The sequence below is a fragment of the Centruroides sculpturatus genome, unplaced genomic scaffold, assembly GCF_000671375.1.
Source record: "Centruroides sculpturatus isolate CEXI.00-Female unplaced genomic scaffold, Cexi_2.0 scaffold722, whole genome shotgun sequence".
NCBI lineage: Eukaryota > Metazoa > Arthropoda > Arachnida > Scorpiones > Buthidae > Centruroides > Centruroides sculpturatus.
Genome location: NW_019384969.1, coordinates 420522 through 436959, shown reverse-complemented (window position 1 = coordinate 436959; position 16438 = coordinate 420522). Strand labels below are relative to the sequence as shown.

The window sequence follows — 16438 nt, the reverse complement described above, 5'->3', positions numbered from 1 at the left end:
ACGACAATTCTTTTAAATTAATTATTTTAAAAAATAAATAGTCGATTATACTTGAAATGGATTAGTTATTTAAATACTGTCCAATCAAGTTTTGCCACCTGACCCCGTTGCCGGTTCAATCAGAATGTACTAGAATTAAAGGAGACGTGCATGTCTCTCGTTCGACCAGACTTACGTGAATATTCAATTAATATATATATTTAGTTGTACTTACAGAAAAATCAGGTATATAATTCAAGTAAGAAAGTATATTTTATAGTTGATAGCTGACTTTTTTTATTTTTAAAGTTTATAGATAGGTTATATTGTATGTTATGTTAGCATGAAAGCTGTAGCAGATGTATATATTCTCTGGATTTATTTGGAATAATGATAAGTTATTGCATGCCATTTTGTTTGAGATTGAGACTTTATAAATCATTCCTTAAAATTAATTTTTACTTTAAAGTAGTTAAATTGGCATAAAGAGATCATATTTAAATAAATTACTTTTCATTCAAAGTTTTTAAATAATTATAATTATTTTTAGTAAGTAAATATAAAAATGAAAATCATATTATACATTTTTTGGGAAAATTATCTGGTAATACCAATTGTTTAATTAATGAATGACTGGTTTGATTGATTATAATGAAGAGACCAATTGAATTTAATCAAATTTAATGTGTAATATTTGGCTGCAATAAAAAAAATATGACATACAAATAAATTAGCTTTTTTAAGAGTAAAAAGTAATTTTTTTGTTGACACTTCTGAAGACATAGATATCATCAGAAGCAATTTAATTAGCATGTAATAAATGTTACTCAGAAGCATCTTTTACATCTTAAACTGTTTTTTTATTTTGTGAAATATAACCTATGGCAGGAGTGGCGAACTCTCCAGCCTGTGTGCCATATAGTAAGCATACTTAGCTTTAAAGATGTTTATGTATGCCAAAGTTTTAGACTTCAAATATGCTTTAATTAGGATAAATGCAAAAAAGCTGATTGAAAATGACAGATAGTAAATTGAAATCATATGATAATCATCTGGCTCATAACTTATGTGCCACTTTCAGCACACATATCATAGGTTTGCCAACTCTAACCTATGGTATGTATGTATTAGTTTGTTTTTTAAGCTTGATGCATTATGTTTTGAAGATAATTAATGTTTATTCATTTTATAAGTAATTAAAAAACTATATGAAATGTTACTTAAAATATGGATTGTTGAATATTTTAATAATTATAATTGCAATAAAAATGATCGGTTAAAGTCCAGATGCGTGTACTGTCATGGCAGCTCATCTCTGATTCCAGCAAACAAAAGAAAGGAAACAGTGGGGACGCACGTTCTAACCTAACCTAACCTATTCTAATAAATTACCATAATTATTACCAACCAAATTATTAGAATAGGTTAGGTTAGAATGTGTGTCCCCACTGTTTGCTGAAATCAGANACTTCAACAAAAATTCCAAATGTGGTGAAGGCCAAAAACATTTTGGAATTTTCATTGAAGTTCTGTTACTGGATAAAAGGTTTTGTTTGTATTTAATTAAATACTCCAGTGATTTGTGAAGTTACAATAAGTAGAACACATTTAAACAATAACAAAGCCCAATTTTCTGATATCCAATATCTACAAGCTGGATTTTCCCAAGTAGATGACTTGTAGGTATTTGGATAAATAGAATAGTAGAATATTTATATTATATTTTTGTCTACTTTGGACGTTGTTATGAACTAGGACTTGTTTTATTGAGGAAAGAGAGAAACACAATTTCCAATTAAAATATATTAATATTATAAGAATAGTAGAACTTTCTCAAGGGCATTATTAAAATTTGCTAGGTTTTTGTAAGTTTTCTAATTTTCAAAAGTAGTTAGTAAATGATGAATCATTCATTGGGGTAGGTTGTCTTCAAATTCTAATGTTAGAACAAAGTATGGAACAAAAAACAAAATAATAATGAAACCCTTAAATTTTACATATTCTCAATTTAGATGACATTAGTTTTGAGGTATTTATACATTGTATGTTTAGTTATTGCAATAATTTATTTTAAAAAATAAGAATCACCCAAAGCAATATTTCATAATCTGATGCTGCTAACAAAATAAAGACAAAGAAAGAACCATTACAGAAAACTAAATTACACATCAAAATGCGTTAGCCACTTTTTAATGTTTTATTTCAGCAAGTGTGTGAAATAGGATACTTGCATTGTGTCCATCAACCAGGCTCTGCATTTTTTATGTAAATCACATCATTGGATGGAGATCATGGGCTAATTCTACCCCATTTATAGCCAACTACAAGCTTTCTGCAGTTACTTCTATCCTGTCTAATTCTACAAATTGACTCCTCCTGCTCTTGATGTCATTCCTGTATGAAGTTGGCTACATTGGTGGCTATGGCTCTATTCATCAGATTCTGTTATTGCGGCACCTTTTAAGAAAAGTTTTTGTGCTAAGTATTTTAGCCGAAAACAAAAGTCAGATTTTAAAAATGGTGTTTAAAAAATTAATATGCTGAAATATGTAATATATATATATATTTAGCGCAAGTTCATGCATAAAGATTTAGCTTAAAAACAGGCATTCTACCTAGTAAAAAAAACTTAGCATTTCGTTGACAACTATGTACAGTATTGTCAACAAATATGAACACAATTGGGTTAAGCTTAAATATGGCAACGATTTCACAAATAATTTGCTCTTTAAAATCAAGCTATATAATCTAAAATTCTAATTTGATCTTCATAAAATGATAAAAATGCATTATTAATTACTAAACATTTTTAATAACTGAAAATAAAATAAAATTTTATTCAATAATTTAAATAAATCTTTTGTTGTTACAGCTATTTTATCATCTATATTAATATATATTTCAAGTTTAAATTAGAATCAGAATTGATATTAATATCATAACATAATGCCAAATTGTAAGATGATAAACTATTATAGAAAATTACATCACCTCTTATAAACCTGTTTAAATGAAACTATTGGTTGTTTCATTTGAAAAATTTTACATATTTGATTTGAAAGATTTTGCATATGTTATGTAAAATTTGGGTTAAGTTTGACTTAAGTATGAAGCTAATTCTTCATCACAATTTGCAATTTAAAACTACATCTGACAACAAAAATTTTTAATTCTTAACTGTGAAAATACAGAATTAGATTCTTCCATTTTCAAATGATCTCTTATTTAGTAGTATCAATAGAAATAAGTTTTATTATTTACACTCAACATTTCCAAAATTTATAAAATATCTGAATATTTAAATTTTTTATTAATGTAAATTAGAAAAAATTTACAAAAAATTAATAACAAATGTCTTGCTTAAACATTGTTATTAAGTAAATAAAATTAAATGAACTAATTAATGGTTTATGCTTTTGTGGATTTTTAAAAAATATTACAATATGATTGTCATCTTGAAATATAGCTTAAAAGAATAATCCAAAATACATCCTTGTTATATTGCTCATTCATATATATCATGCTTTTTTTTGAGTTTTCTACATATAAAAGCACCTCAGCCAATAATTTTTTTAAAAATCAGTTGCCATTGAATTCTAATGGCAAAAAAATAATACTTTATTTCACTCATTGATCTTGAAACTACCATTGTATGAAATACGACCAACAAAAAAAGCAAGTTGGCATGGAGATTGAAATAAACAAAACAGATGGATAGATATATTGGTTATATTGCACCATCTGATATACTACTAACTTGGTTTGTCTCCCAACATGTACGATATAATGAGAGACTATTGTAATATAATTATCCTAAATTAAAATTTGGCAAATTTATTTGTTTAATCATAAAGATCAAATTAATTTTATCCTGAACTGTTTTTACATCAAATATTTAAAATATATGTAAATTTAAATCTAAGAACAACAAATGCTGATATACAGTATTTCAAAAAACATTTCCCATACTTGCAATGCTAAGTGATAACTTCTGAATAACTTATTCAAATTAACTCATTTACATAATGAAAACAAAAATATAAAGCAGAAAACTGTATGTAATCACTATATTAAAAACACTATTCTAACACCCATAAATTTAGAAAGGATTACTTTTTTAATTTACAAATGTAGATTCCTATGTCAAAGAATCTAACTGACTGTAGGTAATTTAACTCTAAAACTAAAGACAATTTTGCATATCAGTGATCAGCAGTCTCAGCTGAACTCGAAGTGTGGCCATGTTCTCTGGACTTGTTCCTCAAAAATAAAGACATTTATAAAGCCCTTGTGGACTTTATATATAAGATTAAAATTCTCAGATAACAGTGTGCCTGGGGATCTCCTTCATGTAGTAGTCAATGGTACCTCTGCTGTTTGGTTAAGTGGTTACTTTGTTCAGTGGTCTCTGTGGCATCAATTACGGTAGGATTTATTAATTCTTGGGATTGATCTGTTGTATACTGTTCTTCTCATTACATATTTTTACGGGCTTAACTCCATGTCTATTAAGCCATTTGTATGGTTCTGTAAGTTGTCACGTGTTCCTGAATATTTTGTATATACTCATTTGTCGTATTGCTAGATATCTGATTAGCAGCACTGATTGTTGTTTGGGTTCATATATATGGTCCCATCAGCCCCATGCGATCCCCCAACCACTTTTCCTCCTTTCTTCTTTCCTTCATTCCTTTCCTTCCCTCTTCTTCCTTTCCCCCTCTCCTTCTCCCCTCTCTTCCCTCCTTTTACTTTCCGGGCTATGCTGAAAAGCGAGGCCGTCAATACTGTAACTGTATGTTTAAAGTGTAGACTGCAAAAACAGATTGTGAACCTTATATACAGTATGTGATCAAATTTATTATGGTACCCAGCATTAACTGAAGATATTTTATTCAATTCCTTTTCCAATAAACTGGATGAAGACATTAAGAGAGAGGTTCTATATATCAACACACTAATAGCTATATGCTAATATGCTAGTGGCTGGAATGCATCATTAGGGATAATAATATATGGAACACTTATATTTATGTAAAACTCAAAAATACATTTTAGTTCCAGCAGGTAATTTGTACTTCTAAAAATGAAATCTTATGTTGTTCAGCTTTGCGTTCAACAGTGAGCTTAATTTTTTTTTTCATTAAATGTTCATTTCCCTTACGGGGATCAGAGTCATCCTTGTCCCACATCTGTATTACAAGGAGAACGGTTCTTTTTATTATATGTGACATTTAGAATTACATACAATTATTTTAATCAAACAAATAAGTATAACATAATAATTAGAAAACATTGATTTGTCTAACTATATACAAACTTCCGACCACTTGTCGGAAAATAGGCATGGAGAGAAACTTACACTCCTGCCTTTACATAAGAAGTTTTTTCACATAGTTAATGAGGTCGTTTTTAATTTCCCGGTTCCTGATAAGAGTATAGAGTTCAGGCTCTGCCGCAGAATACTGTTAGTAGAGGAGGAACAGTTGGTCTTTCAATTACATATTTCCCGCATTTCATGAAAAGGTGGTCCAGGGTCTGGACTTCCTCACTGCACTCGCAGTGTGCCTTGTCTTTTTTACCAATTCTTTTAAGGTATTCCCCTGTATTGCAGTGGCCAGTATAGATTTGGCTGCTTATATAGTTAATGGGTAGTCACTTGAGGTCGGTCAGCCTTTCGTATAGGTTTGGCAGGAGCCAAAACATGTGCCTGCCTTTTGTCAAGTGTGACCAACGGTCTTGCCAAAAGTCTATTGTTTCTTGTCTTATTTTATGCCTAATGCCCGATATTGGAATTTTATTATATGAGACATCGTTTAATAGTGTGGCCTATTTAGCAAGGGAGTCTGCTTGTTCGTTTCCTTGGTTGCCAGCATGGGCTTTTACCCATTTGAATTGTATATCCATATTGTACCTATTAATTTTTGTTTTAATGTTCAATGCCACAATGTTTGTATCCCTGTATTGTGATAGTGTGCTGATAGCTGCTCTGCTATCTGTGCACGTCAGTATGGGGTCTTTCAGTCCTGAATCTACTATCCAATTTATGGCCCTTTCAATTGCGTATAGCTCTGCTTGGTATACAGAGCAATTGTCACCAAGTCCATACATCTCTTGTCTTATTGTATCTCCATTTTTAGCAGCAACGAAGGCCGCACCAACTTTGCCCTCAATCTTAGAGCTGTCTGTATAGATATGGATTGATCTGTTGTTTTTATCGTCCTCTATTGTAATCCTGATAGCCCTTCTTTGGTGTGGAGCAGGAAGTGTTTCCGGCTTAGGCTTTTGTTCATAATCACTGTTCGTAAGCATGCCATCAAAGAGCTTAATATTGAATCCCTGTCTGCACTGGTGAAGGATGGCTTTCTCTCTAAGAATTAAGTCAATTGGGGGAGTCCCCGCAATAACTAAAAGGGCGTCCGTAGACGTAGTCCTATAGGCAAGGGTTAGCCTTAGGAGGGCTCACCTTTGTGCACTATTCAGCTTTCTTCTTATCACTGCCTTGTTAGCTGCTTGATACCAAGCTGTAGCTCCATAAGTCACTCTGGGCAGGAAAGCTCCTTTATAGATGAGCTCCAGGGCCTCTTTGCCCAGGCCCCAAGACACCTTGGCCACCCTAGCGAGGTTGTTAAATGTTTTCGAGCAGTTTTCTTTTATAGATGTAGCATGGGGAAGACACGTTAACCTATTATCTAGAGTAATCCCTAGATATTTCAGTTGATTTTCTACTTGTATGCTCTTGCCGTTCATTTTAATCACTGATTTTCTTCTATACAAGCTTGGTGTTGATCCTTTGGAGAATATGATTGCCTTTGTTTTCTTTGGGTTGAAGGCCAGTTTGATTTGCCTTCCCAAGTCCCAAATTTTTCCAAGCACTTGTTCACTGGTGGTTTCAATTTGTCTCCTGGAGTTCGCCCCGAATATGACAATCATGTTGTCTGCATATGCAAATTCAACTATATCTGGGCCTTTGTCCACCCGGAGAAATTTATTATAAATTAGATTCCAGAAGAGGGGACCGGAATTTGATCCTTGTGGGCACCCCCTATTTATCGCTCTGCTGACTATTACCGAGTCTGCACAATAGGTGACCCTTTGTAGTCCTTTGCTATGTAATACAAATTTGCAGGGATGGATGCCTCCCTGAGGGAATAGAGCACAAAGGGCCACCATGCATGGTCGAAAGCGCCTTTTATGTCCAGGCTGACACCACAGCAGTATTTCCAGTTTGTAAGAATCCTTTCAATATTGTTGATTACTTTGTAAATAACATCTTCAGTACTTCTGCCTGGCAGAAAACCAAATTACTTTTCACACAGGTAATTACTGAGATAGGTGTGCCTGGATCCATTGACTCACGAGGTGATCTAGCACTTTGCACATCAGCGGCAGAAAGCTGATCGGCCTATAATTCAATAATTTGGTGACCTTCCAAACTGATGGGAACAAGCTGTATCTTAAACAGAGATTGTAAATTTCGGTCATGTATTCTGAATTAATCTCCCACAGCTTATGTATGATTTCTGCCACTAGCCCATCAGGCCCCGGGACCTTGCCCAGCTTTAACCGGTAAATGGTGTCCTCTATTTCTTCACTTGTGAACTTTGGGGCGGTAGCATTCGCATACTCCGTCTCCCCAAGCTTCCTGATTTCATGCTGCTGCGGGGTGTCCATCTCCTCTTCATCTGAGGGGAAGAAAGTGTCTAGGAGTTTTTTGACAGTCTGTTCAACTCCCGATGTATAGCTGTCCCCGTCCAGAACTGCCGTCAGAAATGTGGGTGTCTTTAACTTGCCAATGCTAGCTTTATACAAAAACCTCCAGGGCTTCGAGTTGTTTTGCGTACAATAATCTCTCCAGGATTGTAATTTACTTGTCTTTATTAGTTCTTTATAACTTTTGCTTTTGTCAAGATATTCTCTTTTCTTTCTAATCCTGTCCTCGCTGTTTTTGGCTCTCTGATATCTTCTGCATAGTCTGTTGTTTTGTCTTCTCATTTCCGTGAGTTCTTGGTTCCACCAAGGTACTGCTTGTTGATTCTTTCTTTTCTTGGGGATCGCCTCCTTGCAGGAGGTGAAGAGGGTTGCATGAAACTGGTTAATTGCCAGATCTGCCTCCTCTTTGTTCTTACAGTTTAATAAAACATTTGGATCCATAGCTTCCTCCAGGAGGGATTGAAAAAGTGACCAGTCCGCCCAATTGATGGCGTAGTGGTTTCCGCTGACATCCACTTAGTCATTAGGGAAGCCCAATTCTAGGAAAATGTAACTATGATCACTCAGGCTACAGGGTGGGGATACATCCCATGATCTAACTTTTTGTAAGACGTTTCCTGTGCATATTGTCAGATCTATCCAGCTTTGCCTTGACCCTGCATCAAAGGTTGGCAGTGAGTCGGGCTTATTCAGGATATATAAGTTGTTGGAGTTCACAAATTCCAGTACAGAATCTGTCCTGCTGCTGTTATCTGGGTCGCCCCAGATTTCTGAATGTGCGTTAAAGTCTCCACATATCAAAATCTTTTTACTGCTAAAACGTTTAATAATCCCATCCAGGTTATTAAGCAGTGGGTCAAGGTCATCCGTGATGGGGCAATAAGTGTTCACAAACATATAGTTACCTTCACCTGTGCCAACTTCCAAACAGGTTAGGTACTTATTACTGGTTTCATTATGGAATACGACTACAATGTTCGGATTCCTTATTACTGCCGCGGTGGATGGGCAGCAGTCCCTGTTATATATAGTACAATAAACTATATTGTACAATAAACTATATAGTACAATAAACTATATTTCTGAGGCATGCTGGTGTGCCCCTTAACCCCTTAGTTCCCATTGGAACTAAGGGGTTAACAATAAGGCTCTTGGATGAGTGCCAAATCTACGTTCTCTATGGTAGAGCATAGTGCTGAAGTGCTGCTTATTGAGTGTTGCACATTTACTTTTACAATTTTAAGAAATCTGTCCTTTGTGTGTCCTCTGTGGTTAATTGCCATAATCTGTTTTTGCCATTAGCATTTTTCTTACTTTAGAGATAAGTGGGTATTTTTTAGAGCACGCATTGTGCCCTGTATCCTTTAACTTTTCACGTTTGCAATTAATGCACTCCATTTTGTTCTTGTTTGTGCACTCTTTAAACTTATGGGTCTTGCCACACTGACTGCACGTCTCTTTGCAGTCCAGCGCGATGTGCCCAATGCAGCAGCACTGAAAGCACTGTGTGATGGAGTAGTAGTTTTCCACGCTGCAGCGGGACCAACTGAGGTTTACTTTCTTGTTGTGTAAGATTAATTTTTTGATGTCGGGACTGATTTCCAGTACCCAGTTCATCGTTGTCTTGTTCTTGTTGCCGAATTGAAACTTTATTTTGGTTTGTTGGCTGAATTCTTCTGTTGTCATTGCATTTTGTATATTATCATTTTGGTGGTATATACACTCTTGTATTTCTTCTTTTGGGATCTCTTTTCCCACTCCATAGATTACAATTTTTGGCTGTCTTTTTAGCGGTTCTTTTGTTTTAAGCCCAGTTTTCTCTTTTATGACTTCTTTTAGTCATCTTTTTTCTTGTTCTGTTCCGACTTCTATGGCTACCCCACCTCTTCTTAATTTTTGCACTGCTTGGATTCCTATTCCGACTTGCTTAGGGTTAATGTTCCTCTTTAGTCTCTCTTTTGTATCCTCTGGGTCTTCGTTTTCTTTTATTGGTTCTACGATGATTATTTCTATCTTTGGCCTTGTAGTTTTCTTCGCCACCACTTGGGCATAAGAAGGAGCAGGCTGGCTCCAGGACTCAAGGAGCTTGTTGAGTTTGTCGTGAAGACTCTCCACTGCCACTTGCACTGGGTCGCTTCTTTTTTCAGTCAGGAGGATGATTATCCTTTCGATTTGTGTGCAGACGAATTTAACATGATCGCCTGCTCCTAATTAGCATCCACTGTTGGAGAGCATGTAGTTCCTTACTTCCTCTCTAATATTTTCAACCATATTCAATCTTCCATCCACTGGCTGAGCATCCATGTCACCCTCCGATGACAGCTCATCTTTCGAGAGCAAAATGTGTGGCCACTTGGCCGTCATAGTTCTTAAAAGGACTGTTGAGCCTTAACCCCTCAGTCTCCATTGACGTATATATACGTCAAGCCTACATAGCGTTACGAAAAATGTGGTCCTTAAGGCCATTTTTGAAAAAATATTTTTTTTTTTTTCTGAATTTTTGGAATGTTTTTTAGGTCCCCAAATTTTTTCAAAATTTTTTTCCCGCGCAAAAAATTTTTATCGCGATTTTAATGAGCCTATGTGAAGGCTCGATTAAGGCTTAATTGTTTTTTAATGGGAGTTTTTTATCAATTTTATTTCATGGTTCCTAAGTTGTAGCGCACGGATTTTCATTCGGTAAAGTTATTTAAAGTTAGTTTCTGATGTCAAAAACGACCTCCAATGGTTTTTTAATTTTTTTAATTAATATATTTTTTTAAATATAAAATTAATTAATTAGGGGGGGTCGGAAATCGCAATAAAAGTTTGAATTTTTTAAAAATATTTAAAAATTTCCGTGTCGCTTATAGTCACCCTACTTTAAACCCTTGTCCTCCCGAGACGTCTATGAGAATGTCCCGGGAAATCGGACTCCAGCTGTGTTCAAGGTCACCCAGCTGTGTAAACAATGACTCATCGGTGTTAAATTTCACAGAAAGGCGAAACAAAGGAAAATAAAATTTGAAGGTTTTTCTTCAAAATTAACGCATTTCTTTCGTTTTTTTTCAGTTTTAAGTATTTTTAATGTATTTTAATATTAATCTTATATCAATTTAATTAATGATCGGAAATGAAGGGGTTAATATAAAGCGCAGGAGTTGTTTATCTTCGCCCTTACGGGCTACTAGCGGGCAGGACCGCGTGAAGGTACGATGCTTTCCCTTGGATTGTAGTTAGCGCAGAAAGAAAGCTAGACAAAGACGCAAAACACAGACTTTCGCCCAAAATAAACAGTCAAAAACTAGCTAGTAAGCACAATACACATCAATGGGGCACCCTGCCCAGTGAGCTTAATTGTAGAGTATGTGTTGTTCAATATAAACATAATGAGATTAAGATTATTTTGTTGGTGAAAATACGTAAAGTCATATCTCAAAATTGGCCAAAATGAGTTAGATACACCTTTAAATATAAACCTGGGTCTTACATGTTATGACAGAGCAGCATATCTTATGTAACATCATTTGCATTCTATGGAATGATAAACATTGGGTGTTTCTCAAATATCTGACGAAAATATTATAACATGGATATTTCTTGAAAGATGCCATAAACATTACTTTTTTAAATTCTTTTAAAGACATATCTAGACTTACACCTCTTTCAAGCTTGCCGCTAAAAATGATCCCAGCTTACTTTGTTTGTTTTGATTTCCAACAGGTCATCTATTTGCCTGTATCAAACAACAGTACAGTATTTTACAAAAAGTTTGCCGTTTATATCAATAATTTAACTTTTTATGATATAGCTCTCAAGACTGTTATTGCTTTATCTGGAAGGAGTGCAAAAGTGGTCAAGGTGGTTCTGAAATATCAATAACACTGTTTAGAATGTTTCTGAAATATGATGAAAGGAAGGCCCATAACTGCCAATTAATTTGCTGATGGTTGCAGGGGACAAAATCTGAATTTAAATTCTGAATCTTAAAAATATAAATTTCATCATGGCAGAAGCTCTCATATACATTGTTTCACAGTTGAAACACTTAAAGTGAATCTGTTTCTTTACCACTAATCATGGACAATGTAAAGGAGACTCCACTCAGTGCAATTTCACATGCAATTAAAAAGGCTAGTGAATTGTTTATGCCTTCTCAGTTTATACCAGTCTTTTGTTTTGCAAGAAATGCAAAGCCTTATAAAGTGCACTCTTTTTAAAAAATTTAGTGAGAACATTAGAGTGCATTCTATTCATATTGACAATGAGGGAAAGCTTTTAAATGGACAGACATTGTTGAATTCAATGTAAGGAAGAATGAATTAGGTAAAATATTTTTTAAAACAAGCCACATTAATCACAATTACACACAATTAATCACAATACAGATCATTGACTTTAAAATGGCAAAATGCATTACTGTTGACAAAACAACTTAATAACTTAAATAAGAGATCTCGTCCATTGTCATTGGAAAAATACAATGACCTAATTGTTCTTTGGTGACCCCTGATCCACAACGGGCTACATAACTGAGAGAATGGCAAGCACAGGCCACATAACCATTTTGTTCAATACAATACACTGAATACACAAAAAATAAAGACAACCAACATATTTATTTACCAATACAAACATGATCACTGCAACAAGCTTGTAATCGCTTTCTTTAGAAACTTCATTGCAGGTACAGTACTACAGTACTTACACAAAAAGCACTCTAATATCCAAAGTCTGATATCGCCGCATTGTTTATTTCACTGACTTTCCTGAAAATTATATTATTGTCAGATGCAAAAATCAGATTGGACCAATTTTGGCAATTTTACTTAAACTTACACTTATTTTAATTTTTTCTACATAGTATCTACAATCTATGATCTCTCTATATAAATAATTACCTTTTTAGCTCATTTGTGGTATAGTGCAACGATGGGCCGCATGAACTGACCTCGCGTGCCATATCCGGTCCTTGGGCCCTGCTCTGGACCAACACCAGTGATAAATTTGCCCGAACAAGTTTTATAAATCTTTGCATCATTTGGTAGACAAAAAGGAAAATAAGCTATTACTTTGATTTGTTTAAGTGCACAATTTTTTAAATATTACATATAGGAAAAACAGTAGTCTTTATAGTTCATCATTCACCAGTCCAACATATCCAGTAATCCAAGTCTCTGCTGCACACATGAAATTCTTGTTTTACTACTTGATGTAAGTGACAGACTGAGGTACAAGTACTGTCAGTCACTGTAGTCAGTGCAGCAAAAGAAGTAGACACAAGTCAGTCTGAATTGGAAGGATTTATGTCAGATGAAGGAGACCACATAAAAGTTGAGACATGGATTTTATCTCTTTCAGCTGTTTTGTTTTTTACATTTTTAAAAGATTTTCATTCTAAATCATAAATATGGTATAACCTCTGAATAACAGACACCATCAGAACCAAGAAGTTTGTCTGCTGTTCGGGTACATGCTGGTGGCCATATTATATTTTAACCTGATCATTATAAAGTGAAGAATATGATGGATACAAAAACATCAAATCTGTGTTGGAAATGTGAAAATACCAGAAAGTATATGTAGCATATATAATTAAAATATATATACAATACTAGCTGTTACCTGCGACTTCACCTGCAGAGGTTTTGCAAGTGTAGTGCTGCGTCACTATACTTTTTGTTTTCGGTCTTTGTATATGTTTATGCCCTTTGTGTAATATGTTCTGTTATTCCGTGCCTGAAATTGTAATTGTGTAAATGAATTTTTATTAATTTTCCGTTCTGGTTGGACTGCCTTTTTTGGGTGGCGCCGTCCGCCATGTAACGATTGGCTGTAGGGTTATCACGTGAAGAGGGTGACGTAGCATGATGGTGGGATGGTATAAATTGTCATCCCATGTGTGGAGGAAGCAACTTCTTTCCTAACCGGGACTTGGGCCAGGTGTACAGAGGTGTGTTGGAGCGTGGTATGAAATAGGAGGAAATAGGGACACGATTCGGTTTGGACGATGGACAGAAGATCGCTCAGGAAGCAATCGAATTGCATTGCTGTGAGTTATACATCATGATAATTTATTTATATCATTAGATGGAGTGTTTTGGGTATATACCCGAATAAGATGATTATTTTAGTTCTCTGAGCTAATCAGGGAACCACGTGGCCGAACTTATTGCAAGCAGATTCCTGAATTCTTAGGCAGAAATTTCGTTCTCATATTAAGGAGATTCAACGAGGGACCTTCATCTGTAAAATAATTGTAGTTTTTTTTTCTTATTATCAACTCAACGAAAGGAGCATATATTAATTAGAATGTTAGCGTAAGTTCATATATATTGTCCATTATTAAACTTTTTCGATTGCAACCCAAGTTGTTGTTTATGTAAAGTCCTCACGCACACATTTTACCCAACTGATTGGAGTATTTTCGATACTTCCTGGACACTACACAAGCAAACCCCATTTATATTCAGTATTTCAACAACCATAGTAATTGTTATATAACACCTACTGCTGAGAATAATGAGAATTGCTGAGAATCAAACTGATGTTTTCGATTTGATCAATTTTCTGGAATGTTTACGATCATTCTATAATCAAATCAATATGTAATAACAAATTCAAATTTAAAATGGTTTGAACGTAAGGTTAAAAAATCGAAATAGATAAAAATATTTATAACAATGTCTGAAATGTTATCAAATTAGTCTTCATTAAGTACTTAGGTGTATTAAACATAGTTGAAAACAAAAAATTGCATCTAAAATATTACAGTAGAAGCCGTTCTTTTGGTTAAGCCTTAATGCTTTCCCTCTCCCCTCCCGTGAATTTCGAAAAATCCCTTCTTAGTATATACCATGTTATATGAATCATGGGGAAAAGGAAAATGCAAAAAAAATATTTAGTTCAAATTTTTACCACTAGGTAAAAATTTGAACTAAATGAAAATAAATGGTGCATGAAGAACAAGAAACACAACATTTTTATTCACAACATTTGTTCAATGTGCAATCCATTTGAGTCAATTATGTGAATTAAATATTTTTTTTTGCATTTTCCTTTTCCCCATGGTCCATATAACACATACCAAGTTTCATCAAAATACGTCCACAAGAACATGCTCTTGACAGGTCTGAGTAGTTCAACTTTAATTATAATCATCCTGTAGTTATTGAATAGGTGTAATTTTCAGAACATTTCGTATTTTTTCAATAAATGATGTATTAAAAATTACTTTAGCCACCACAAAGCTGCTAAGGGCTCCACCAATGGCCAAGCGGTTTTGTTCCGTGAACACTGGGTTCTGGGTTCACGCCTCACCAGGACATGGAGTTTTCCAGGTTTTCTCCACGTCTGAAATGCCTGAATAGGGGCCAGTTACCCTTAAAAAGACCTTTCAGAAGGCATCCCCTAGGCAGATCACCCAAATGTTGTATTGCCATAACTTAACAAAACAAAGCTGTTAAGATCATATATTATGTCATAAATGTAAGAAAACTGAACATCTTCCTACACTATAAAGTGTTCAGCAAATTGCCTTCATAACATGACCTTTGAACTTTCACCACAAATGCTGTTACTGGTAATCTTAAAACTGTTTCTTTATCGTTACTACTGTACTACAGTTCTTGTTGAATGAATAACTAACTTTGGAAAAGTTTATGGTTTCTCAGTACCATAAGCTTAATTCTAACAATAAGATACACATTAATGTTGTTAAACTTTTATGTTGATAAATGGTGATTGACAACTTAACCAAATTAGTGTTTTCTAATAGATAGAGTATTGTTCAGCTTTTTACAACCTGCCCTTCTCTATTCCCATTTTAAGCCAGTCTTTATTCGATGCTTAGGGTCAAAATTCGTCCTCTTAAAGAGCATTTGAACTTTTGAACATTAAAGAGCATTTTCTTTTAGTTTTAAAATAACTTGTACGTAATTAATACTTTCGGAATATTGAAGGTGAGACTTTGTGTTTTCATAAGGTAGGTTATGGACAATGGCATCTATTATTTTAGAGTGTCTGCTATTTAAAGGCAAATATTATAGACGTCCTATTTGAAGGGTCTGGGAATTGTAAAAATGTCTGTTAAATGGAGGTGTTTACTATTCAAGAGTGTCCATTAATAGAGGTTTCATTGTATTTTTATTATTTTAATTTTTTTACAATTATTACTGCTATGATTCATAAGACCTACTCTTTTCTATTCTTTAACTTACACTGACTATAATTGTTTGTTTTATATGCAGTCAACAAAACAGTCACAATTGTAATCTATACTAATATTATAAAGAGGTAATGTTTGTATGTATGTAAGTTTGTATGCAGCAGGTAATCTCCGAAACTACTCATCCGATTTTCAAAAATTCTTTCACCAATATTTAGAATGGAACTTCAGGGTAGACATAGGCTGTATATTATTTTGTTAAACATTCATATAAATTAAATTAAAAGATATAATCTAGGTTAAGGCTTTTATGTCCAACAGATGGTGCTATGAGTACGACACCCTAAGTTTGCTTTTCTGTGAGGCATTATGCTTTTCTGTGAAAATGAACTAAAGCAGATCATCATCTATCTATATAAATAAAAATGTAATGTTTGTTTGTTCCTACCGATTCCTTTGAAATTTTGACACAAGGCTGCATTCGAATACGCACGTGTTTTTATATAATATACATGTCGAAATTCAACCCCACTGAAGGGAGATGGTTAGGATTAAGGCTTACGGTAAAGAACTCTGCTTCTATTTATACTATTTTAGATGCGG

The 16438-nt window shown here is 34.2% G+C and overlaps 2 protein-coding genes across 2 annotated transcripts in view; one reads left to right on the top strand and one right to left on the bottom strand.

The window, feature by feature from the left end:
* Positions 1–71: 71 nt before the first annotated feature.
* Positions 72–16438, top strand: part of LOC111632565 (hypoxia up-regulated protein 1-like) — a 155289-nt gene continuing 138922 nt past the window's right edge. The window contains exon 1 of the mRNA XM_023377031.1: positions 72–225. The gene's annotated coding sequence lies outside the window, so the exon portion shown is untranslated. The remainder of the gene's footprint in view (positions 226–16438) is intronic.
* On the bottom strand, positions 5806–6909 carry LOC111632566. The gene is made up of 2 exons (XM_023377033.1): positions 6443–6909; positions 5806–6346 (listed from the first exon to the last, which is right to left on the bottom strand). Exons 1-2 carry the CDS (start codon positions 6907–6909, stop codon positions 5806–5808), a joined length of 1008 nt encoding a protein of 335 aa, XP_023232801.1.